Here is a 24,542-nt window from a genome sequence, read left to right as displayed (position 1 = left end):
GTGGGGTTTCCCATGGAGGGGAGCCTCAGGGGAATCCCAGCAGCGCAAAAAACGGGCGCTTTGGCTGGCAAAAGGGGTGAATTTTGGGCTTGCACGCATTAATCGCTTTTCCATTGATTCCTATGGGAAACATTGTTTCGTCTTACAAACTTTTCACCTTAAGAACCTGGTCCCGGAACCAATTAAGTTTGTAAGACAAGGTATTAAGGTATCACTGTACTGGTATATTTGCTTACAACTAACTTCTCACAGCTAAAGATTTTTAAAAAAAATTATTTAAGAAATGAATCATAATACCTTTTAATACCTTTTAGAAATATCTGAGATTTGACAGAATAATATACTTTTATATACTAGGAGAATATGTACAGATTGCAATCGATGTGCGTATCATGTTTTTCCATGAATACCCATAGAAAATAATAATGCTGGCATGGAAAGTAACCGTTTCCTGCTCAGTTTATCAAAGCACAGAAGGTAACACTCTGGCAGCAACTGGAATGACTTTTAGTTAAAAGATAAATATAGGTAATTATATTCTGTCTTTCCAACACTTACATAATACATACCTACATTCCATATAAAAAGATCAAATCTGGTTACTATGCATTTTAAATGCCTCTTGTAAGAATACCAGGGTTCCAAAGAAAACCCCCATGGCATGCCATAATTTCCACTTCACTGTAAATGTAGCCGTGAGTAAAAGGATTTGTTCTTAACTAGTTTTAAAGTATCATTGCTGGGGTAGCAGTTAGATTGAAGAGATTGAAGTTCTATAGACACCAAGGCAAAGTAAAACGCACCAGTTGCTGCGAGTCGGGTGGTGCAATATTTAATTTTAAAAAATTGTTCAAAAACTATCCACTCTATCAAGTGGTGGGAAAAATAGGGGATGAATCTTGCTGAATTTAAGAGAATAAGAGGAAACATAAAACCAGAGGTGCAGGATTAGAATGGAGTGCAGATGACCAGGCACTGAAAAAGCACATTGTACTTCAAGCCCTATCTTGCTTTGAAAACCTACTAACATTCTTGGTTCAGATCTTTCTTTCCCAGCCCTCTAGAGCCCTGATGGCAAACCCATGACACATGTGCCAGAAGTGGCATGCGGAGCCATATCTGCTGGCACGTAAGCAGATTGCCCTAGCTTAGCTCCAGCATGCATATGGGCACCCTCCAGCTGATTTTTCGCCCATGCGGAGGTTCTAGGAGGGCATTTTCTGCCTCCGGAGGGCCTCCAGGGGGGGCAGAGGAGGGCATTTTTGCTCTCTCCAAGCTCCAAGAAAGCCACTGGAGCCTGGGGAAGATACAAAAGTCAGGAAATGGGGGAGCAGGGGCACATGGGGGGTATTGAATATGGATGTAGGTGCGATAGCTTGCACCTGCGTTATTTCAGCACCCAAGGGGAAAAAAGGTTCACCATCACTGCTCTAAAGGCCTTTTCCAAAAGTATCCACCAGAAAGGATGTTTGACTTGAAAACCTTATTAGCTCCAGTAAGCTTCAGGATGTATGGACATGGAGCATGGAAGAGACAGGACATTAGCCATCTGCATCTTCAAAGGGTTTGTATGTCATATTCAGTCCTCTGTTCTCTTAAATTACAACTGTGTTTTAGGGACGAGAAGCTGCCCATTCGAATCAAGGGGAAAACACACAATGAAAAGACCCAATCCAGGAACCAATGTAAAAAAAATAGAAATCATCACGGCACAGGCCATATTATTACCCCTAATTTGTGCAGGTAATCCTTGATTTACAACAGTTCATTTCGTGACCGTTTGAAGTTACAACGGCAGTGAAAATGTGACTTACGACCATTTTACAACTGTTGTAAGCTTTCCTATGGTCACGTGGTCAAAATTCAGATGTTTGGTACTTGATTCATTTATGCAGCATCCCGGGGTCACCTTTTGTGACTGGGGAGCAAAGTCAACAGGGCAGATTCACTTAACAAATCGTTTTACTAATTTCATTTCTGCAGTGATTCACTTAACAACTGTAGCAAGCAAGGTCCTAACACAGGGCAAAACTCAATAAATGTCTCACTTAGCAACAGAAATTTGGGGTTCAACCGTGGTAAGGGGAGGACTATCTGTAGTAGGCTTAAAGGAAAAGAAGTAGGAATATTGCTAGTTTGTAATTTTAAAATGTTGGGGGCAGGGGTGGGTAGGGGACAAAGCTACTATTGGCAGGAAATGGGAAAGCAACCCTGGATAAAAAGGGTTCCTTCTCAGTAATAAGAACATAGGAAGAGCTATGCTGAATCAGGCCAAAGCCCATTGAGTCCAGCTTTCTGTGTCACACAGTGGCCCACCATTTGTACATGGGGATCTTGAGCAGAAGGAGGAGGCAAAACCCTCCCTTTCCCTTGACCCAACAAATGGTACCCAAGGGAATCCTGCCTGCCTCAACCAACATAGAGGCGGCACTTGGACATCCATTTCAATAACCACGGATACATTTGGCATCCATGAATCTGTCTAATCCTGCCTTGAAGCTATCCAGGCTGACAGCTGTCAGTAATATAAAGTTTGAATGAAGTATGAGCTTTTAGGAGGGTTTACAAGCTTGGCATTACATCACTGGGTCATCCACAAAAAAAGGTTCTGTTAAAAGGCTTTTAAAAAGTCAGCAATTGCCTAGCAACAGCCCAAGATGAAACAGCTTCCCAAGGCAGCAACGAGATGCTGGGGGGAGAGGGTGGGCCAGGCACTGAAGCCGATTAGAACTGGGGCTGCCATCTGCTCTGAAGGGCTCAAGACAATTCCGATTAAAAACAACAATAATGCAGTTTTCTGTTTGAAATAAACAGCGCAGGATGCATTTCCAGTGGGCTGGGAATGAAAGGCTAGCAGTGAATGATGAGCCAAGAAGAAAGCATGGCTCTGCACTTAGTTTTCTAAAGTAGAAAAAGTAGGAGGAAAATAACTCCGATTTTTCAAATATCTTTGGTAGTTAATTTTGTTATCATTTTAATATAATGCTTCAATTATGTTTTTTACCATTTAATAAATCCCAACTATTGACATTTGCACCCTACCCCTAAATTCCCCAGCCATCCATGTTCTCTCCCAAACCAAACAGCAAAAGTGAATACTCACCTGTGCGAGGTTCCATTGAGTTTGCTGTGCTGGCGGCTGCATGCCGTATTTCTGTGGCTGGGGTATCTGTCCCAATACTGTTCCTTGGGACCCACCAATGCTTTGAGGGAGTCCCAAACCAGCAGTCTGTGTAGTGACTGAAAAGCCGTTCGGCATTCCCATGCCCACCATCATGCCGACATTCTGTCCAATTACAGGCACTGGTGGGGCCATCATGCTTCCCATCATTGCGGGGGCCGTTGGCACCGGTACAGGCACCGGCACGGGGCCTCCCATGGCTGAAAACGCTGGAAAGTGAGCTGAGGGCTGGGCAGCGAAGGGCAGCGGTTGGGCTCCCATGAAGACTCCTATTGGGGGCAAAGGGAGTAGAAAGGAAAAGAGGACGTTTATGTCGGTCAAAGCTCACATTTGCCCAACATTGGGCAATTAGATCTCAGTCCCCTGGCCCGACGAATGGTTGTGTGGTTGTTGTCTGAATGGGTACATAACTGGGGATTTTAGATTGTTGGCTTAGTTTTAATTAATTGGATTTAGCTATTGCATTCTGTTGTTTCTTTTTATAGAGTCGTCGGAGAGGGGTGGCATATAAATCAATCAATCAAACAAAAACAAACAAACAAACATGGCTATCCAAATACGATTAGGAAGGGATGAGTAAAACCTGCCCCCCAGTGGCATGATAGTTTAAAAAGTCATGCTTATACTCCATGCAAATTGCAATCTGATAAAGAGTTTTCAGATTGAGGAAGGTTGTAAAAGTTGTTATTAAACAATTAGGGAAGATTATGGTGATGTACATTGTGAGTTTGGAGATCTTGCATTCATCAACAGGATAAAAAACCAATGTTCCTCTTGCTCTGGCCAGCTTTTATACTGTATTTCCTTTGCTCATTCTCTCACTATATGGAGAGGGGCAGCATGCAAATCTAATAAATTATTATTATAATTATTATTATATACGATTAACTCTATAATGTGGCTGGGGGCGGGGGACTTTATTATTTGTAGAGCTTCTTTTCCAGTCTAACAAGCCCAGAATTCTTGAAAAAAAACAACCCCACTTTTTTCTATTACAGTAGTACCTCTAGATACGAGTTTAATTCGTTCCAGAAGGGAGCTTGTATGTCGAACAACTCGTATCTGGAACAAATGGTTTTAGACTTTGTTTTTCCCCTCCGAGATAACCAGAAGCAAGGATTCTTGCGCCACCTAGTGGACGCTCGGCTCGTATCCCGAATTTGAGCTCGGGTCTGGAACAGAAATTTCTCTCCCCTCATGGCTCGTAACTTGGAATACTCGCATGTGGAGCAGCTCGTATCTAGAGGTACTACTGTACTTTACATGCACATCAATTACTTTATATGCAAAAAACCGATATAAGATATATTGATTGAAAGTTACAAAAACTGCTGGTACATTAGCACTTTGATCATGGATAATGAGACATCATCTTATTTGCCAAGCACAGGAGAGGTGGGTTTCGGCAGCTTCTGAACATTTCTGGAGAAAGTTTGAGTAGTTCTGGAGAACTGGTAAATACCACCTCTGACTGACCCCACCCCCATCTATTCTGTGCCTCCTGATTCCCAGCTGATTGGGAAGAAATGGGGTTTTTGCAGTAATCTTCCCCTGGAGTGAGGAGGGAATGGAGGTTTTATAGTATACTTCCCCTGCCATGCCCACCAAGTCACAACACTCCTACAGAACTGGTAGTAAAAAAATTTAAATCCTACCACTGGAGCACAGATCTGGGAAACCTGGGGTAATAGAACTGTGGGTAGCAAAGGCCTTGTTAACTACATTTTGTCAAGCCAAGACAGAGGGAAATTAATGAAAAAACCAATGGACTAACCAGAATCACCTCCATTTTTGCCTTTAGCAGGTTAGCCTCATCTTATTAATACCAGATGAGATAGAGAAAATCAATTTACTGGGCAATTAATGAATTTTAAGGAACAGCTTCCCTCAAACACCTTAATGGTGAACCTACGGTTTTTCTAAACAGTGATTGAAGATCTTAATTTTAATTGATTCTTAATCAAACTTCAACTTTTTTGGGGGGGGAGAGGGAATCAGTCAATAGTTATGGCAAAAGCAGAATATTTCTACCTATAGTAATGTGAGAAAAGAACTTATCAAGAAAAAAAATGGGGCAGCCTTACTTCTGTTTGGCTCTATCGTCCTTGTCCCCTCCCATTGGCATGTCATTCTGTGTGGTCTAGACCAAACCAAAACAACAACAACAGACCCACAAAACCAAAGATTGTTCACTTCAATTATAAGTTCTATCTAGTTGCATTGTTTTTCTGATCTAATGAAATCAGAACAATTTCTAACAAATTATATTTTTAAAAGTGAGAACATTTCCTAACATAGTAACTTTAACACAATTAGCCTAAGAGGAAGAGGGGGAGAGAGGGATGTCCATTTAGTCACAAGTATCCTCTAATAGACATTTGATACTTGTGACTAAATGGACATCCCTCTCTAATAGCGTTGGTGGTGCAGTGGCTGCCAGCAGTTTGGCAGATGGAATCTCAATATGCCCAAGGTTGACTCAGCCTTCCATCCTTCCAAGGTCAGTAAAATGAGGATCCAGATTGTTGGGGCAATATGCTGACTCTCTGTAAACCGCTTAGAGGGGGCTGTACAGCACTGTGAAGTGGTATATAAGTCTAAATGCTATTGCTATTGGTATTAAATCCAAATCCTCCATGTAACCCATGTTAATTTACATCATTTGTGTAATGATGTAATTTGCATTATTATACAAATGATGGTTACTCAATGCAAATAGTGTACATTTAAGTGAGTTGTTAATACAACAAATTTAGTGTGCTATTTCAGGGAAATGTCTGGATGTAGATTTTTTCCCCCTGATACATCCAAAGTCCCATAAACAGCAGCTTGTTAAATCAATTTTACTTTACAAGCAGAATCTTTTATTACAAGAGTTATGTCATCTCTCTTAATTCTTTTATTTTCTTGATTGACGTTTATTTGAGCTGTCTTTAAGCTGTCTAATTGTTCATCATTTTTTTTCAGAATAAAAGGTAAAGATTTAAAAAAAACCTGCATGTTTTACTCCGCTAATTCTAGCTGACTTTAGGGTAGAGTCCTCATCTGTTGCTGAATATTTTTACACACTTGCACAATTCTTTTATCATGCACCGTTTGCTGCTTATTTAATGTTCTCCCCCCCTCCCCACTGCAGTATAAATCTCTTTTCTTCTCCATCCCTTCCTCCACAGTTTTGGAGATTAATTATATTAAAGTGCAGCAGTATATTACATCTGATTTAGGACATAATGAATTTAATCCCAGAATCACTTTTTAAATTGCACAACTATACTAGCGGATATCATTATAATAATATAACACAATAGTATTGTAGCATTTTAATATTGCAGTAGCAATAAATAATGGTGCAGTAGCAATAAATAATGGTGAAGTAGCAATAAACAATAGTGACCAGCAATGCCTTTTTAATAGCAATAACACTTAGACTTATATACTGCTTCACAGTGCTTTACAGTTCTTTCTAAGAGATTTACAGAGCCAGCATATTGCCCCCCAAAACTGGGTCCTCATTTTACCCACCTCCAAAGGATGGCAGGCTGAGTCAGTCTGTTGAGATTTGAACTGCCAAACTGCAGGTAGCCAGCAGTCAGCAGAAGTAGCCTGCAGTATTGCGCTCTAACCACTGTGCTACCGTGTCTCATTTTAATGTGCTAGTGAGGAATTTAATCAGTATCTATTCATTGGAAAAGTCTTCCCAGATGTGAGGCTGTAATTTCCATTAAGCATGTCTCTGAATTAAGCTCTACATGAAAAGAAGGCAGCACTAAGGAAAAGAGACTAAAGTTAAGGACAATGAAATACCTCATTTCCTCCTGCTACTGAGCACTTAATGCTTAAGAATACATGGTTCAGTTGCTTTAAACATATTCGAGACGGCTTTTGTTTTAGATGGGTGTTTCATAACAATTTTTAAAATGTAAATCTAGACTCACTTCTACAAGAGCACCTCTTTTTCTGGGGAGAAGACCTAGCCACAGGCTTTGTTAGTAATCTTTTAAATAATGCACACTGGAAGGAGATCAGGCAAGTAATCACCTGGGACATTCTGCTGGGGAAGAGTACCCGTGCCATACAGGGACAAGATGGAATCCTTGGACAGTGGTTTCTTTGCTGACTCTTCCGATTTTGTTTGTTCAGTAAACAGATCAAGATCTCCAGATGCAGCAGATAATGCGGCAGCCGCTGGGTTGATGGAAGCATTCTGGGAAATAAAAGTCAAAGATTGATGAAAACCAACTAGTGGAGATGGAAGTATGCTGTTAAAAATTATAAAGCAAACTCAGAGACAAGTAGCAAAGTTCCCAAATAATTAGTATCACAAATTTATTTACGCTACATAAACAACACCAGCATCAATGCATATAAGTTGTATATTCTTTGCAGGTCACAAGAGCTTCAGTAAAAATATAAAAATAATTAAAGTTCCATATTTTATGCAGCAAGTCTATTATCTGCAATAAAGATGCACATGCTACATTTTCTGTTTACATGTGTATTTCTGGAAGCTGGCTAGATTAAGATCACATGGGCGTCTTTATATCAGTTTAGATTGCTTCATCAATATTTTGTAGCTTTCTCAAAAAGCCCTTACTTACTTCCATGCCACTGCTAGAGTTCTTTTTGGGATCCGTTTTACAATACCTTCCTTTTTCAGAAGAAATTATCATTAAATGAAAATTCAATTCTGCCCTTTTCCTCAAGTGATTGAAAGAAATATTTGAAAAAAGGAACTTCTTACAACTGAATTATTGAACAAAATTTTCACCATAAATCAGTTTTTCACAAACGTAATTAAATGAACTTCATTGGCTTCTGAAAACTGCTACTTATTCTTAATTAATAATGAGATTCATGGAAAGAAAGTCTCGAATAGTTTATAAAGGTTGGATTCCCAAAACTTTTAGGTGTGTTTCAAAAAAGAGACATCCCTATCATAATCACAATCAGTTTTGCATCACCCCCTGCACAGGAATGATGAAAAAGTAACAGTTCAAATATTTTGAAAATTAGAAATTATTAGAGTTTAATGGTATGTTCATCTTTTCTTCAATTTGCAAGGTATAAACTGGCAGCTAGGTTAATAGCTTATTATTCCCAAACTAGCAGAGAATGAGTGAAATAAAGGCTTCTTCAAATAATATCCAGTTCTTCAAGGAGCGATGTTTGACCTTACATTTATTTTATAATGCAACATAAAATTATAATGTGTTTCATTGGTAACCATTAATTTTCTGGAGCCTCGATTGAAGTATCAAGGACAAACATTCTTAACCTCTTTCCAGTGAGCTATTTCCTTAGTGCTGTTGTAGAGAAAGGGAGGTATTTTAAATTGCAACAGATATTACATCTTAACATTAACATGCAGGTATCCTCACTTAACAATAATTCGTTTAGCAGCTGTTCGAAGTTAAAGACAGCACTGAGAGAATGATCCTTACATCTGGTTCCTCAAATTATGAATGCTGCATAGTCACATGATCAAAATTTGGTAGTAGGCAGCTTACCCACATTTATGACCAGAGGAGCACACAACTCCCCCCATATGTCTATATCCACCCCCCTCTATGACTGACCTTTTGGTTATTTTCCACAACAGTACTCAGCAAATCTAATGCTGGGGTTGAAGTAGAGGCCTCGGGCATGGATGAGGATGGCCCCTTACCGAAAGACTAGCTATATTCTGTTAATGATGGAGTCGGGAATAGCCACGGTTATCATTGCTAAGTCATGCTGCCATGTGATCTCATGCTTTACAACCTCATTATATAGCAATGGAATTTCCAGTTACTGTCGTAACTTGAGGACTACCTGGACACTGACATTGCAATATGCCACTTTATGCATTCTGTATTGTATCTCTAGCTCCCAATGTAACCTTGACAGTGTGCCAAACAGCGACATAAATATTTTCTCCTTCTGTTGCTTCTATTAGAAATTCTAAAGTAATCTACCATGTTAAATTAATAGCTTTTGCACCTTACCTGAGCAGATGGTATAGATGCGGCTGGTAAAGGATTAGAGATCATTGGCCCAAATATATCCAGATCATCATCATTCAGAATTGGGGCAGGAGCGATGGTACTTCCATTTGTAACAGAGGAGTCAACAGGACCATCTTACATTTTGGGGATTAAAAAAAAAAAATTAAGCCAGATTGATAATAGTGAAGCATATACACATAGCATGGAGGTAGAGTACACTGATTAAAAGGCACCATAAAGGTAGTTCTCGACACACACATATGTATGGCAAAAGAGAAAAAAAGTAGTTTGACCTGGTTTCTAAATTCCTTTGGCCATCCCCCTCATCTGCATTTCAGGAGCTTGGCAACTGGGCCACCTTTCTGGCTATTTGTAGCATCCTGCAGTCATGTGACTGCAAGTTCTAACATTTTGGTTGAAAACCAGCATTTGCTTCCAGTTTTTCGGCAAAGGGACTCTATATAGCAAACACCTGGATCACTTAACCACAGCAAAAAAAGATTGTAAAATCAGATTGGTCACATGGCCAACCTGCTTTATGACTGTCATGCGGGTTCTATTATGGTTGTAAGCTAAGGACTTCCCGCATGTTGGCAGAGATCACAAGTGTTTCATAAATTGTATTTCCACCAATACTAAGCAAACACCTTATCATTCAAATTTAAACAGTAGAGGTGCAATCTTTCCACAGTCTCTTGGAAAATAATAAACAGGATAGAATGTAGCACTTAATTCAGAGCTTGTAAAATTAGGCTGAAGTTGCTAAAGATTCCCCATCTGTATTTTACAGATGCAATAATAGCCTGCTTGAGGCAAGGTCTGTGTTAAGATACTGTGAGTTTGAGGTCAAAGTTACACAGACTCAAAACAAATGGTGGTTGGAAGAAAAATAAAGCGGTTTTTGGTTTACAGGATTCCAAGCTGTAATCACAATATGCGCAGTGGCGAAAACAGATGCCCAACCTTTTCCAAACACATAGGATATGTTATTCCTGTCTACTTAGATCTGTGATGGTGAACCTGTGGCATTCGTGCCACAAGTGGCATATGGAGCCATGGCGGTGGGCATGGGTGCGCTGGCCAGTTAATTTTTGGGCCTTCTGGGCCCACTGGGAGTTGAAAAAAAGGCTGTTTCCAGCCTCCGGAAGGGGTGGGGAAGGCCTATATTTTGCTCTCCCCAAGCTTCAGAGCCTTTCTAGGAACCTGGGGAGGGGAAAACGGTGTTCCCCATGCCTTCGGAGGCTGGAAATGTTTTGTTTGTCTAGTGTGAAAAACAAGTGGTCAGCTGACTAAAAAATAATGCATTTTTTCATTTATTTATTTTTTCTAGATGTTGTGAGTGAAATTTTTGTGGTAGTCATAAGATCCATCCTCCTACAAAGTCCAAAGTTAGAAACAGCCTCAGCATAAAGTCTCAATTTGATAAACATGAAATTAAATTCCTCTAGATATCCATGTTATTTTTTCCCTCTCCTCTCTCAGCATGAAATCTGCAGCAGACTATTGAACTATTTTTAACATATTCATCTACGCATTATAGATTTACAAAACTGTAAACTAGAATTGCATATTACGCTTTGAAGTTTGCTTTTAGTTCCAAAGGAGTACAGCTCTATAATTTATGCATTTATTTATAACGTATCACACATTTCCACTATAAAGCTGAGTTTCTGCAGTTTTGGTTTTTTTTTTTTAAAGTCATCTTCCCTTTGGGATGTATTTCTTCCTGCATTGAGTCTAAAGGTAAAATTCTTGGGAAAAATACGTCAAAGATGAAGATATGAAGGACCATCTAAATATCTACATTAGACTTCAAAAAGAAAATGTGCTCTACAGGAATATCCTAGATGTAGGCCAACACCAAATATATACATTCTGGCATTTGATGTAAGTCCGGAACAATTCATAAATAAAATAAAGTTTAGAGTGAATTTAAGACATCTCCAAGAGGACCTGCCAAACCTCTCTCTCTTTGATCGCTCTCTGTATTAGAGCAAAAGTCTGTAGGAGGCTAATACATAAGAGGCAGACAGAATATCATCTCCAAAATTGCAAAAAAACAATTTCAAGACAATAAAGGTAGTTTTTTTCTCTTGGTGCTCCTAAAGACATTCGCTTTTGGGATGTATCATATTAAAGTACGCTTTTCAGGAATCAGATTCTACAGTAACTGCTACAGTAAATGAATAGTTATCAATTTTACAGTACTTAAAAATAAGCTTATTACGGCCAGAGAATCCAAGAAGAAAGTTGTGTTAAAACCCCCCCATAGTTGATCTACTGTATTTTTTGGAATATAAGAGGTACCTTTTTACCCCACAAAAGAGGGTGAAAACCTGGGTGGGTCTTATACACCAAATGTAGCCCCACCTAGCCACCCCCCACCCTTTGGCTTCTGCCACCCAGCAGTCTACCTCCTTGCAGCAAACAGAACAGAGCCTGTTAAGCCAAGCAAATCAGCTTCCCGAACATCAGCTGATTTGAGGCAGAAGGTAAGCCAGAGCTAAAATGAAAGTGAAACTAGCTGCAAGGAGGCAAATTGCTGGGAGAGACACGCAGATGTTTATTTTCTGCTGAACTGCATGCAAAGAGGTAAGTCAATAACTATAAATGTCTGTAGAATGTTCAAATTATTAGATTTATTTTTTAAAGACTTTTATTATTGTTCTAGAAAACCAAATGAAGAAGCTTTTTAAATAAATGCTTGATCTGAAGAGGCCCAATGCTTTTGTATTTTCTTTTATATAGCAGAGAATAATTATACTTCCAGAAAGCTTCATCAAATTTAAAGATTTGTAAAAGTATAATCTGAAATGTAACAGTGTTCTGTTTAGTTTTAAGGCTTAGTCATGTTTGAAGTGGATCTATTTAAATAATTAGGAGGAGTTAGTGTGACTACATTTAAGAAAAATATTCTGCCAATAATATACTGCCATGATGTGCATTTCTACGATTCTTTGCTATTCCTGTGGATCAGGCACACATGCACAGAAATACACAACAGTGTATATCATCTGTATTGCTGCTGTTTGCTGGGAGGCAAATTGCTAGGAGGCAGAATTTCCCCCCCTTGTTTTCCTCCCCCAAACTAAGGTCCGTCTTATACTCTGTGTCTCTTATAGTATGAAAAATGCAGAAACTTATTCTACTTTGCTTGAAAAAATACAACTGTATTGATTTTTTTGTCCCAATTACTTCTCAGTTTATGATATCTTTTGCTGTTTCAATAAAACAGCAAAACTCTATGATGACTTTCTTGTGCTCTTGCAGTATCTACATTAAAATATATTTTAAGCTTAGCATGTACTGTATGTGTAGTGGATTTGCAGAAACTGGAGAAACTTGGCAACATCTTCTATGAAGATGCTTTTTTAACGAGTTAGTTTCCAAAACTTCAGAATTTTGGGACAGTGTGTTGTAAACATAATTAATGGAAAGATGAAAATAGTCTATTTGGCCTATTTAATTTCTACTGGATCTGCTTAATGTATTTTTATACCATTTTCTGTGTAGTCATCACAAAATGTTAGATACATGCTTTACATGCATATATATCACACATACACACACACACACATATACACATCTAAAGACAGATGAAACCAATGCATTAAAACACTGCAAATTGATAAAAGGGAGAAGAAAAACAAACTAAACATTTTTTTCCATGATATTCACTCAAAAAAAGCCAGGATGAAGATAGTTACTTAGAGAAGTTCCCAAATTTCCTTAATGTCTCACTATGTTTCTCACAGCACCCTTAGACAAAAATTATAATTACAGTAATGACTCCACAGTAACCTTGTACATGAGATGTCCTGGATGTCAGAATGTAGAGTTTGGGAACTATAGATTTGAACCAATAGTACAGTAGTCATCTTGTGGATTTCAGTGGGAAAACAAGAGATTAAACTGCAATTATTATAAGTGAAAATTATACTGTGTTGCTTATAGGTCTTTGTGAATTAACTTAGTGATCATCTAACTTTATCTACAGTAGGTTTATCCCCTACATTATGAAGAAGGCACTGTGTCAGGTATTCTGATTCACCAAGTTATTTTTAAGGACATATGCCTTGGCTAGCGTACTTTTCGGATAACAACTAAACTTTTTGACAAAAATTTGCTTCGGATACTGAACAGAATTTTTTGGTTATTATTTGAAATGTTACACCCATTGTCCCTCACTCCCTCCCCCTCACCTTTTTACCCCTTACCCCCCCCCACTGTCCCTCACTCCCTCCCCCTCTCCTTACCTCTTTACCTCTTGCCTCTATGCCTTCGTCCCCTCGCCAGGGGAGCAGCAAAGCGTCGCTTCAGCTATGACGAGGCAGGCGCTGAGTTTGCTGGTCCCGGCGGCAGGTTTGAGGACACCGGTTGCGGAGGCTTCTTTTCGGGACAGCTAGTGGCAGTGGTGGCTCCAACAGCTTCCTTTCAAGGAACAGCAGCGCCAAGGACATCACATCCATGCCCAGGCCCCCAGGCCCCCACCGTCCCCTAAAAGAAGCTGCCACCGCAGCTGGTGTCCTCAAAGAGAAGCCTGCCGACAGGACCAGCAAACTCAATGCCTGCCTTGTCATAGTCGAAGCAACGCTTTGCTGCTCCCCTGGTGAGGGGATGAAGACAGAGAGGCAAGAAGTAAAGAGGTAAGGAGAGGGGGGGGGGGAGTGAGGGACAATGGGGGGTAAGGGGTAAAGAGGTAAGGAGAGGGGGCAGGAGTGAGGGACAATGGGCGTGGGGAGAGAAAAAATCCTCAATTTTCAATTTTCCCCATAGGAAATAAAGCCTGGGAACCAATGAGGACCCGGATTGTGGGGGCAATAGGCTGGCTCTGTTAAAAAGTGCTATTGCTAACATGTTGTAAGCTGCCCTGAGTCTAAGGAGATGGGCAGCATAAAAATCAAATCAAATCAAAAAATAAATAAATAAATAAATAAATAAATCCATTTCCACTATTTCCTATGGGGAAAATTGTTTCGGATAACGACCATTTCGGTTAACAACCGATCTTCCAGAACGGATTGTGGTTGTTAAGCAAGGTAACACTGTATCCAATCACATTTGGCCTATAAAAAATTCTATTCTATTCTATTCTATTCCATTCCATTCCATTCAGCAATCTGTCATATTCTATACCAGCTTTAATTCCGTAAAAGCACAAATATAGTTATTTACAGTAATCAAAATTTACGATATCATTATAGGAACTACAGAAGATTGAAGCCTCAATTTAATGAACCTCTCCTTAGCAGACATGGGATGCAAGTTCTGTTAAGAAAGCCTTCAAAATAACAAAGCCTGTTGCATTCAAGGTAACCTGGATAAAACAATTAAATTACATTAATTATTTTATCTTAGCTTACTATATCTTACAATATCCATGGCAATTTATAAAATTTTAACATTATACAAATGACTTAAATTGACAAAGTGGCATATGCGTAAATAAAATGGGCAATCAGGAATAACAGAAAACCTTTCACTGTGATTTCACTATAGTTAAATTGCCTCTACCCAGGAAATGTTATTTGCAAACAAAACTTGGCAATGGATATTCCTAGCCATATAAATAAGTTGACCCTCCAATAACACTGATTTTCAGAGGGAGAATTGAAGTGGAGGGGGAGGAGGTTAAAGGGCAAACTACTTTCTACAGTAATTGCTGAGTCTACATGACACTTTGACATTAGTAGACTGATCTCAAACATATTCCATTCATATACTGCTTCTTCGTGTAAAGATAAACAATTCCCTCTACAGCCACACAACTTTCTTTTCTCCCTATGGTGCATAAATAGAAAAGTTTGGCCGTGGTTTTTTTTTTTAACCCTAGTCAGTTGTTGGAATAAATGAGGCTAAGGAGAAGAAATTCCAATTAGACCTTGGAAGAATCAATAGGTTGGATATGAAAATTGACACCTGTTTTGAACTCTAGAGCTTGAACTATTCATACTTAAGTGAAAAAATTCCTCTTTGTAAAATTCTTAAATTAAATAATCGCCTTTTTACAAATCTGAATAAAACACACAGATTTAAATAGACAATAAAGTGTTTTATGAGATGTTTCAGGAATAGTGATGGGTGAACCCAACGGTGTTTGGGTTCGGCAAGTTCGGCCGAATTTTACACAAAATTCGGCCGAACCCGAACCGGGAATCCCTCCCATGAAGAGATTCCGGGGGCAGAGCTTTGACATCACTGGCAGGTTGCTAAGGACGACAAGGTGATCACTTCCTGGATTCCATGGAATCCAAGAAGTGATCACCTTGGCATCCTTAGCAACCTGCCGGTGACGTCAAAGCTCCGAATGCCGAACACGACCCCGAACTATGCCCGAAGTTTGGAAAAATTTTGGGTTCGTGTTCGGTATACCGAACACCGCAAAATCCAAATTGTGTGGATTCGGTTCGCCCATCACTATTCATGAATAACAAGTTCCTCAGTGGCAAACAGCATTTTTCTAGAAACATAGGGGCATTTGCCCATGGGCATCCATATGTCAAGAGTTCTATACTGCACTAAAGATACTGGCAGTTCCTGTAATAATCTGCCAAAATATGCATTAAGATCTCCTTGTAACATCAAATGGGAACCATATGAAAGGAAGATATTTAGTTTTCCAGAGGTATGAATTATAACTTATAACTATCTTTTCACAGTTGCATTTTTTAATAATACATTTCAAGTATCACCTCCAGGGAAGTAATGATTCTTTTTAGTATGAATGAGTTCTCTTCTCTTTTTTCTGTTAAATAAGCCACAGGAATTTATAAATCTCATTTTTTGGCCATTGTGATTCAATTTGGTTACACATTTTATATTTTAATTCATTAAAATAAAGCCATCCATTAAAAGGGATATAGTAAATATACTTTCTATCAAGAGATTTCAGAACAAGCAATTCTCAATACAGGTAGAACTGCAAGAAAAGTTATGCAGGAAAAAACACCTGAATTTGTATCCCACCTACAGTTACATATACAGTACTGTATATGTATTTCTCAAATTTTCAAGGTCAGTTTAAAAATAGTGCAATTACGTGCTTTCCAAAATTTATTCTCTAACCTGCAGTCCTCAAACAGATATGAGATACTATGCAGATCACTACCGCAATGCATGTTTGGAAATTTAACTTAGTTAACAACACAGCTGCTCCACTGAGGGGACTAGCCAATGTGTCGATCGCTCACAGCACTTAACAGATGCTACTAGAGACCCTTTAGTTATCCTAATGTCTACTCCAATATCATTCCAACACTGAATATCATTTATTTTTTCTAGTTTGCGCTGAGGTTAAATGTACAACTTCTGGTTTTCTAATTTGTTTTTCTATGTGGTTCAGAAATAAGTTTAGTTATTATTGAAAGGTATCCTATACATTTTAAAAATAATTTGAATTTGTCTATTCAGAAACTATGTATACAAAGGATGAATAGCAATTCAATTTTTCACTCCTGAAAATAATACTCTTAGCCGTTGAATATTATCCTTGACAACTTTAAAATGTGTGAATTGGACAACTTTAAGATGTATGAACCTGAGTTTCCAGAATTTTCCTTGCAAGAATATTCCTTGAATTTTATCTAGGTTATTCACACACCTTAAAGTTGTTGAGAATTTTTTCTCCAGGTTTATCTAACATGCAGTAATGGCAAATGTTTAAACGTTAAGATATATAGATGAACACTATATAATCAAGAGTTACTCCAAATAAAGCAAAACTTGTAGATTTGTATTTGTCCAATTCTGTCACATAGGAAAACTCTCTGGACCTCTATTTAATGAACTTTAAGATTCCAAGTACATTTTAAAGGACAAGACCACTGTTTCTGAAGCAATTGACAGTCTGTACTTGTCATTTATATCAATTTATATCATTATGTAGTTGACAGTTTTTATATTAAATTACATAATTTGGATAATTATGCAAAAAGGTCTGGGTAGCCTAAAGAGAATTCCTGGGTACTGAGGGATGGCAAAAATGCCCCCATTTTTGTTAAAAAGGGCCATTCCCCCCCAACAAAAACAAGGCCATTTTTGCTACCCCCAGAACCCAAGAGCTCTCTGCAGGCTTCCCAGATCCTCTGTCCAAAAACGGGAGTGGAATGGCTTCGGGACAGCAAAAATGGCTGCATTCAGTATAAGACACAATGATATTTTCACCTTCTTTTGGGGAGGGGGAAGGTGTGTCTTATATTCTGAAAAATATGATAGGTAAACAGCAGCCCAACAACACCCATATTGTAACTAAATCTGTAATACTTGAAATTGTTACTTAAACAACGCCCAGCATACTAACTTTTGTTCTCCGTACTACCTGAAGAGTTTTGGAGAAGTCAAAAGCAAGCACACTCTTTGGTAGCTTTCAGTTAGGTGAATAATAATACTGTCCTAAAGTGATAATTATTCTAATAACTAAAGCTAATATTTTTGGTCTCTTGGGGACCTTGAAATCTAGGAAAATTCATATGAGGGGATTTTTTAAAAAAAATAGGACAATCCAGAAATTAATAACTATCTTCGGAGACAGATTCAATTCCCTGTAAAGCTATTGTAATGAGTGAATTACATGCTTGCCATAACTAGTCTCAATTAATACATGGTTATGGCATTCTGGAACAGTGGAATCAAAGCCTTACTTAAGGCTTATTATAATACCCTGCAATCATATCTCTAAAGGCTCTTTTCTCAAACAGACTACAGAACGTTGAAAAATAAGACAGCCACGTTTCTGCCAACCTTAAAACATTAAGAATATACTTTTCTCGCCTAGAAGTGAGCTAAAGTTGTAAATTTTTGCCACTGGCTGTGCACTAAAAGAAAGCATCTTACTGGTTTAGTTTATTGATAGGCTAGGAAAGAAGTGACTAATAATAATGACAATAACAACAACAACAATAATAATGGGTATGAGCACGCATGCTCATACTATTGCTCGCACACGCACCCTTTTGGCACCCAAGCAAAAAAGGTTCACCATCACTGACTTAGAGAGTGCTGTGATGTACTATGAATATAAATCTAAGTGCTATTGTTATCCTCAATGGACAGGAATATTCCTGAAAAGGGTGTGTGAGGAGGTGTCCCGAATAAAAGTTAAAAGCCAAATCAGTTGTAGGAGGAAGGACAAAATAATCTATTCCTTCTCTGGCATTTATGGTTTTTCAGGATAGCTGGCACAGTTGAAAAAAATAACACCACCAAACCCTCCTTTAAGTCAGCGTGACAATCTGTGTCCTGAGAAAACAAATTCAAATCCACACAGGATTAACGTTGATTCCTTAGGATGGGGCATTGAACAAAAAATATACAGTATATGCAATATTCACACAGCTCTGTGAATATTGCGTTTTCTAATGGAATATTCCATTCTCTCATCAGAATCTTGTGATAACTTTCTCTTTCAAAAAGAACTCATTACTTTGAAGTAGGCAGCACTGCATATATTTTTGTCAATTCAAATACATGGATAGCTTCCATTTATTCTGTTCAAAATTATAGATAATTACTTACCGAGCCCTAGAAGATCAACAGTTGATTCTTGTACTTTCTTAGGACTTGTTTTAAGCTCAAGTTGTTGATCGTCTTTCTTCTGAGGCTTTATTAAAAATGAATAGAGATTGTGACAATAATATACACATGTGAAATACCACAAACAAGAACCCCCATGCAGTCTTATTTTGAATTGGAAAGATGATTATTACTGTGTGTACTAGAACACATACAAAAGGCAAATTGACTAAAAAAAAAATGACAGAATTCATTTCCTACTGGTCAGAGACATTCACATACACTACTTCAACAACCTTCACAATAATATTTTGATTATTCTCTGGAAAAGGACAATAGGGGAGCTGAGACAGAAAGTATACTTGTTCGTTTATTCATTCATTCTTACAGTCTGTTTCAATCACAAACAATTGTAAGCAGCACATATTTCAACACAGGGAAAAAAGATTACAACAACACATTATAACATAATATAAAAGAAGCAATAATATTGCCCTGCCAAGGAATACCATTCTTAATAAAAATGATCAGCTACTGCAAAGTGGTAACATGCTGTTCTATTAGACCATGGAGGTTTTCTGAAACAGTAATCTCTTGGCAGCTTTTGAAAATCTAAATAGGGTGTTGATCTGATCATGAGTAGGAATCAACAATTTGATTACCCAATGCCAACTAAAGAGTTGTGGCGATCTAAAGTGTCCTTTGAAACAAAGACTCTCAAGATTACAGTGTTCCCTCGATTTTTGCGGGTTCGAACTTCGCGAAAAGTCTATACCACGTTTTTTCAAAAATATTAATTAAAAAATATTTAGCGGGTTTTCCCCCTATACTACAGTTTTTCCCACCTGATATGTCATATGTCATCATCAAACTTTCATCTACCTTTAATAAATATTTTTTAAAATAAACTTTAATAAATAAACATGGTGAGTAATAATCTAACTGGTTGCTAAAGGAATGGGAAATTACAATTTAGGGCTTTAAAGTGTTAAGGGAAGGCTTGTGATACTGTTCATAGCCAAAAATAGTGTATTTGCTTCCGTATCTCTACTTCGTGGAATTTCGACTTTCGCGGACGGTCTCGGAACGCATCCCCGGCGAAAATCGAGGGGACACTGTATTTCGCATTTGCTTTGCTACAATACAACACCAACATCACTTGCACATAATAATTTAGTAAGATGTAGCTTTTTGAATGTCAAATAATGGGGGAGGGGGAGATAATTGCTTATGTGCTATCAACTCTTAGTGACCATGTAATGGATGTCCAGGCTGATTTCACCCCAACCTGGTTCTTCAAATCTCCCAGTGCTGTACCCATCATCGCTGATCTCCCTCTTTTCCAAATTTCTTTCCATCTTTCCATCAATATGGATTTCTTCAGAGAATTGGGCCTTTGCATAATGTGTCTAAAATGTAATAATATGAACCTGGCCTTTTGTGCCTTGAGTGAGAACTCTGAATGGATTTGTTCTATGATCCTTCTGTTTACTTAGCTGGCCAATATTCTTCTCCAATACTAAAGTTCAAAGGTTTTAATAATCTTTACAGTACACCATGTTTCTTTAAATTCCAACTTGGTTTCTATAAAGTATCAGTGGGAAAATTACCCTACTAATTGCTATACTACAGAATAATTCTTGACTTTTCCCTTGTTGATAATCATAAAAGGCAGAAGCTATCCACTAGATCGGGGTGGGCAAAGTTGGCTCTTCTATGAGTTGTGGACTTCAATTCCCAGAATTCCTGAGCCAATCATGCTAGCCCCAGGAATTCTGGGAGTTGAAGTCCACATGTCCACATCTCTCTCTCTCTCCCTCTCTCTCTCCCTTGAATTTTAAATACGTGCTCATTTTCTTCTAATCAGGTTTACTCAATACATAATGAGCATATATGCTGACAATGATTAAAATCTCCACCCAGTCACACCATTCAATTTACTAGCTATAGGTAAGTTGCAGTTGCTGCAAAGATTAAAAAAAACCCAAAGTCTGAACATAAGCCAAATACACTGAGTTTCTTGAGAAAAGGTGTACAGTAAATCTAGCACATCAATAATTCATTCATAAGAAAGAAAGAAAAGCTATGAAACCACAGACTTGTATAAAATGAACTTTGCAAACAGTTACCAACACTGAACATTTCATTTATTAGTATTTGAAGAATTTTCTTTTCCCATCATTAATGGGCCTACTTTATCAGATGCTTTACATTATCAGGTGCATGTTTGTTTGTTTTTTGTGCTATTGTTGTGGGGACATCCTTAAAAATTAAAGAATTAAGCTTAAGATACATTTGACATGTAAGTCAAAAAAAGCAGACAATAGTCATGTCAGTGCAAATTAAACTCTACCATTTCTGTACAAGCTGTAACTACCATCCTGACTCCCTTCTGGATGCCTGGGGTGTGTGTGTATATGGCATGCTTTATAACAAATTAACATATTCTTCCTCCAGAGATTCAAAGCTGACATGTATGAAAAATCCAAGACTAGAAAAAATTAATAAATGGGATTAAGGATTAATTAGCAAGTAGATTAATGCAGTTTATCATGTCACTTGAAATTATATTTTAAAATCCTAGATTGCATTAGAAAACAGATACATGGAATGAAATAATGTGTGCTGTAGATCAAATAGCACAAAGTTACTGCAGTACCCTAGCAATCCTGAAAATTTTAAAGTGTCATTTTCTTTAATCATAGTTAATATATCTGATTAAATACTTTCCATGTCAAATCATTCCTGCAAAGCAAAGCCAAGTTCCATATTTAAGCCTGGGTTAAATCTTTGTGGAATGTTTCCAAGCAGTAACAAGTTTTTTTAGTAAGATCCTCAGGAATCATTCAAAATCTGTCCCCTGGAAATGTAAAGAAATATTGAGTACTAGTTTTCACACTGAATTTATTTCACTATTTGACTACTTCTGAAAGTTTTAGTACAAACATTGGTGAGTACCTTATTAACTTAGATCTGCATAAACTATTTCCATTCCATTCTCTTTGCTCTATCAACAAAGAATCAAAACCAGCTTTATATGTGAACTTTCCAACTATGTACTGTTAATTTATTCAGTTTCTATAGTTGCCCAACTCAACCTACTGATTCTAAATGACTACAGAATCAGAAAGAGTGAATGAATGAATGAATGAATGAATGAATGAATGACCATTAGTAGAATTGTAACATGATTAATATGAGCACTTAGACATATGGTTCCCCTAGGGATCCCTGTTATGTAGATTTATTAATGCTACCTGCACTCATACAGGAGTCTCAACCTTGACTGATAAAAAGTCCAGATAAAAGGGAAGGGCACTAGTTGTCAATATCTCTGGATACAGGGAGATCTCTTAAGGAAGAGATGATCACACACCTTAAAGCCATTGGCACCCCCACAATGAGACATTCACAATGTCCTGGACCCAGAGGCCAGATGTGTGATGTATAGTCAGCATCTTATCTGCTTCCCCAGAGATAACAGGCCAAAAGGAAACCTAGATTGCCTGGCAGGCTGGTATTATGAGCCGAGGTGGCGCAGCAGGTAGAGTGCAGTACTGCAGGCCACTAAAGCTGACTAGATCTGCAGGTCAGCGGTTCAAATCTCATCACCGGCTCAAAGTTGACTCAGCCTTCCATCCTTCCAAGGTGGGTAAAATGAGGACCTGGATTGTGGGGGCAATATGCTGGCTCTGTTAAAAAGTGCTATTGCTAACATGTTGTAAGCCGCCCTGAGTCTAAGGAAAAGGGTGGCATAAAACATAAATAAATAAATCTAATCATCACACAAGTGGAGTTTCAATGAGGGTGACTGAGTGGCTGTGTCAGTAATATGTCAAACAAACTGGTCAAAGCAGAAAGGTGGTTAATCAAAAGGGAGTTGGCTACTTTGCAGAGCACTGCCAGATGACCACTTCTTGCTGTAATAAGAGAAAATTTAAGAATGCTCGACTCCTCTTGTCATAAAGCAGGTGCAAAGTTTGGTTAAACCCTTCATATACACTCCATATATATAGTCAAATTCACAGTAGTTGTTCATCATCTATACTCTTGCATTGCTTTAACTATTCTATCTCTCACAGGTCCTTGGAAAATCCAGGAATCAGCCGCTGGGGGGAGATTTCATCAAAGTCCAAGTCTTTCTAATCACAAGCCCCCCCTTTTTCTTGCAAGTTTGACAGTGCTTAGTGCTGACTGAAATCTTAGTGCTTCTGAAAATCAGAGAGTTTCATCTGGTATCTGGGCAGACCATTAAAACAGATCTGACCCTGCAGAGGCAAAGGGTGTCAGTCAATCATACCTGAATAAGGAAGTACAGTAATACCTCATGATACGAACTTAATTGGTGCAAGGAGGAGGTTCGTAAGACGAAAGGTTCGTAAGACGAAACATTGTTTCCCATAGGAAACAATGTAAAGTCAATTAATCCGTGCAACCAAAAAACCCCCCCCAAAAAAACGGCTTTCCGGCTGTTTTAAAAGGTCGCAGCCGGCCTGGGGGGCTTGCCAGCACCCCCCGCACCCGGGTTCGGGGTGCGGGGGGGTGCTGGCAAGCCCCCCAGGCCGGCTGCGACCTTTTAAAACACCCACGCTCTTCCCTCACCCCCGCCGCCGCAAGGCATCGCAGCGACAAGCAGGTTTTTCCAACGCGGGTCTTATGCGCCCGAGCCGCGTTTCCCCCCACGTCCGGGCCCACGCACCTGTTCCAGCGGGCTCGGCCGGCCTCTCGGGGGTGCTGTAGAGCGGGTGCGCGAATAGCCTCCTCAGCTTGGAGTGGGGGGGCCTGGCTGCTCAGGTTGGCGGGTGGCCGAGTCCGGAGCTTTGGCCGGCGGCGACGGCGGCTTCTTCGGCGGGGCAGGAGCAGCGGGGCTCAGCCGTCTCCGTGGCCGGACCGAGGCGCCGCCTCATTTGGGGCCAGAGGTGGAAGTAGAAATCGGCGCTGAGCAGCGCCCCGAGAAGCAGCAGAATGAGCAGCCGGTCGCGCCGGGTCCCCAGCATGGTCAGCGCCGGCGGCTGGGCGAGAAGCAGGCCGGGCGCGAAGGCAGCGGCGCACGGGCGATGCCGGGCCGTGGGTGGGAAAGGAAGGTGAGCCACGCGCCTGTTTGGCCGCGAGAGCCCGGGCGAGTCCCGGCAGGGCCTCTGCCCCGCTGCCGCCGCAGGAGCAGGTGGGGGAAGCCGAGGCAAGGGAAGCAGCAGGCAGCGCCCCGCTTGTGGCCGAGAGGCGACCGGCTGCATCTTTGCCCGGTGGCCTCTCCCGAGTAGGCAGACCGTGCCGCCTCTGGAAGGATGGACGCGTTGGGCGTTTGTTTGCATCACGTGATTGACCGGGTGAAATAAAAGATCTAAAAACCCCTTGTCTCCCCAACCCGGATTTTTAGATCTTTTATTTCACCCGGTCAATCACGAGATGCAAACAAACGCCCAACGTGTCCGAAAGCCAGAGACTTTGGCTAGAGGTCTCTCCGACGAGCTCTGGTTCTCGTCGGAGAGACCGCTTGCCAAAGTCTCTGGCTTTCGGACACGTTGGGCGTTTGTTTGCATCTCGATTGACCGGGTGAAATAAAAGATCTAAAAATCCCTTGTCTCCCCAACCCGTATTCAATCCGGGTTGGGGAGACAAGGGATTTTTAGATCTTTTATTTCACCCGGTCAATCACGAGATGCAAACAAACGCCCAACGTGTCCGAAAGCCAGAGACTTTGGCAAGCGGTCTCTCCGACGAGAACCGGAGCTCGTCGGAGAGACCTCTAGCCAAAGTCTCTGGCTTTCGGACACGTTGGGCGTTTGTTTGCATCTCGTGATTGACCGGGTGAAATAAAAGATCTAAAAATCCCTTGTCTCCCCAACCCGGATTGAATACGGGTTGGG

The 24,542-nt window shown here is 39.6% G+C and overlaps 1 protein-coding gene across 5 annotated transcripts in view; it reads right to left on the bottom strand.

Annotated features, from left to right (window-relative positions):
* The window catches only part of SMAP1 (small ArfGAP 1), an 80,312-nt gene that overhangs the window by 1,703 nt on the left and 54,067 nt on the right, over positions 1–24,542 (bottom strand). For all 5 annotated transcript variants that reach the window (XM_070733047.1, XM_070733045.1, XM_070733046.1 and 2 more), the window contains 4 exons: positions 18,679–18,763; positions 9,166–9,299; positions 7,220–7,385; positions 3,104–3,450 (listed from right to left, as the gene is read on the bottom strand). In XM_070733047.1, coding sequence (XP_070589148.1) covers positions 3,104–3,450; positions 7,220–7,385; positions 9,166–9,299; positions 18,679–18,763 — 732 coding nt within the window. The remainder of the gene's footprint in view (positions 1–3,103; positions 3,451–7,219; positions 7,386–9,165; positions 9,300–18,678; positions 18,764–24,542) is intronic.

Source organism: Erythrolamprus reginae, chromosome 1 (assembly GCF_031021105.1).
Source record: "Erythrolamprus reginae isolate rEryReg1 chromosome 1, rEryReg1.hap1, whole genome shotgun sequence".
Taxonomy (NCBI): domain Eukaryota; kingdom Metazoa; phylum Chordata; class Lepidosauria; order Squamata; family Dipsadidae; genus Erythrolamprus; species Erythrolamprus reginae.
The sequence above is the reverse complement of the archived record's forward strand: the minus strand, read 5'-3'. Positions and strand labels throughout refer to the sequence as shown.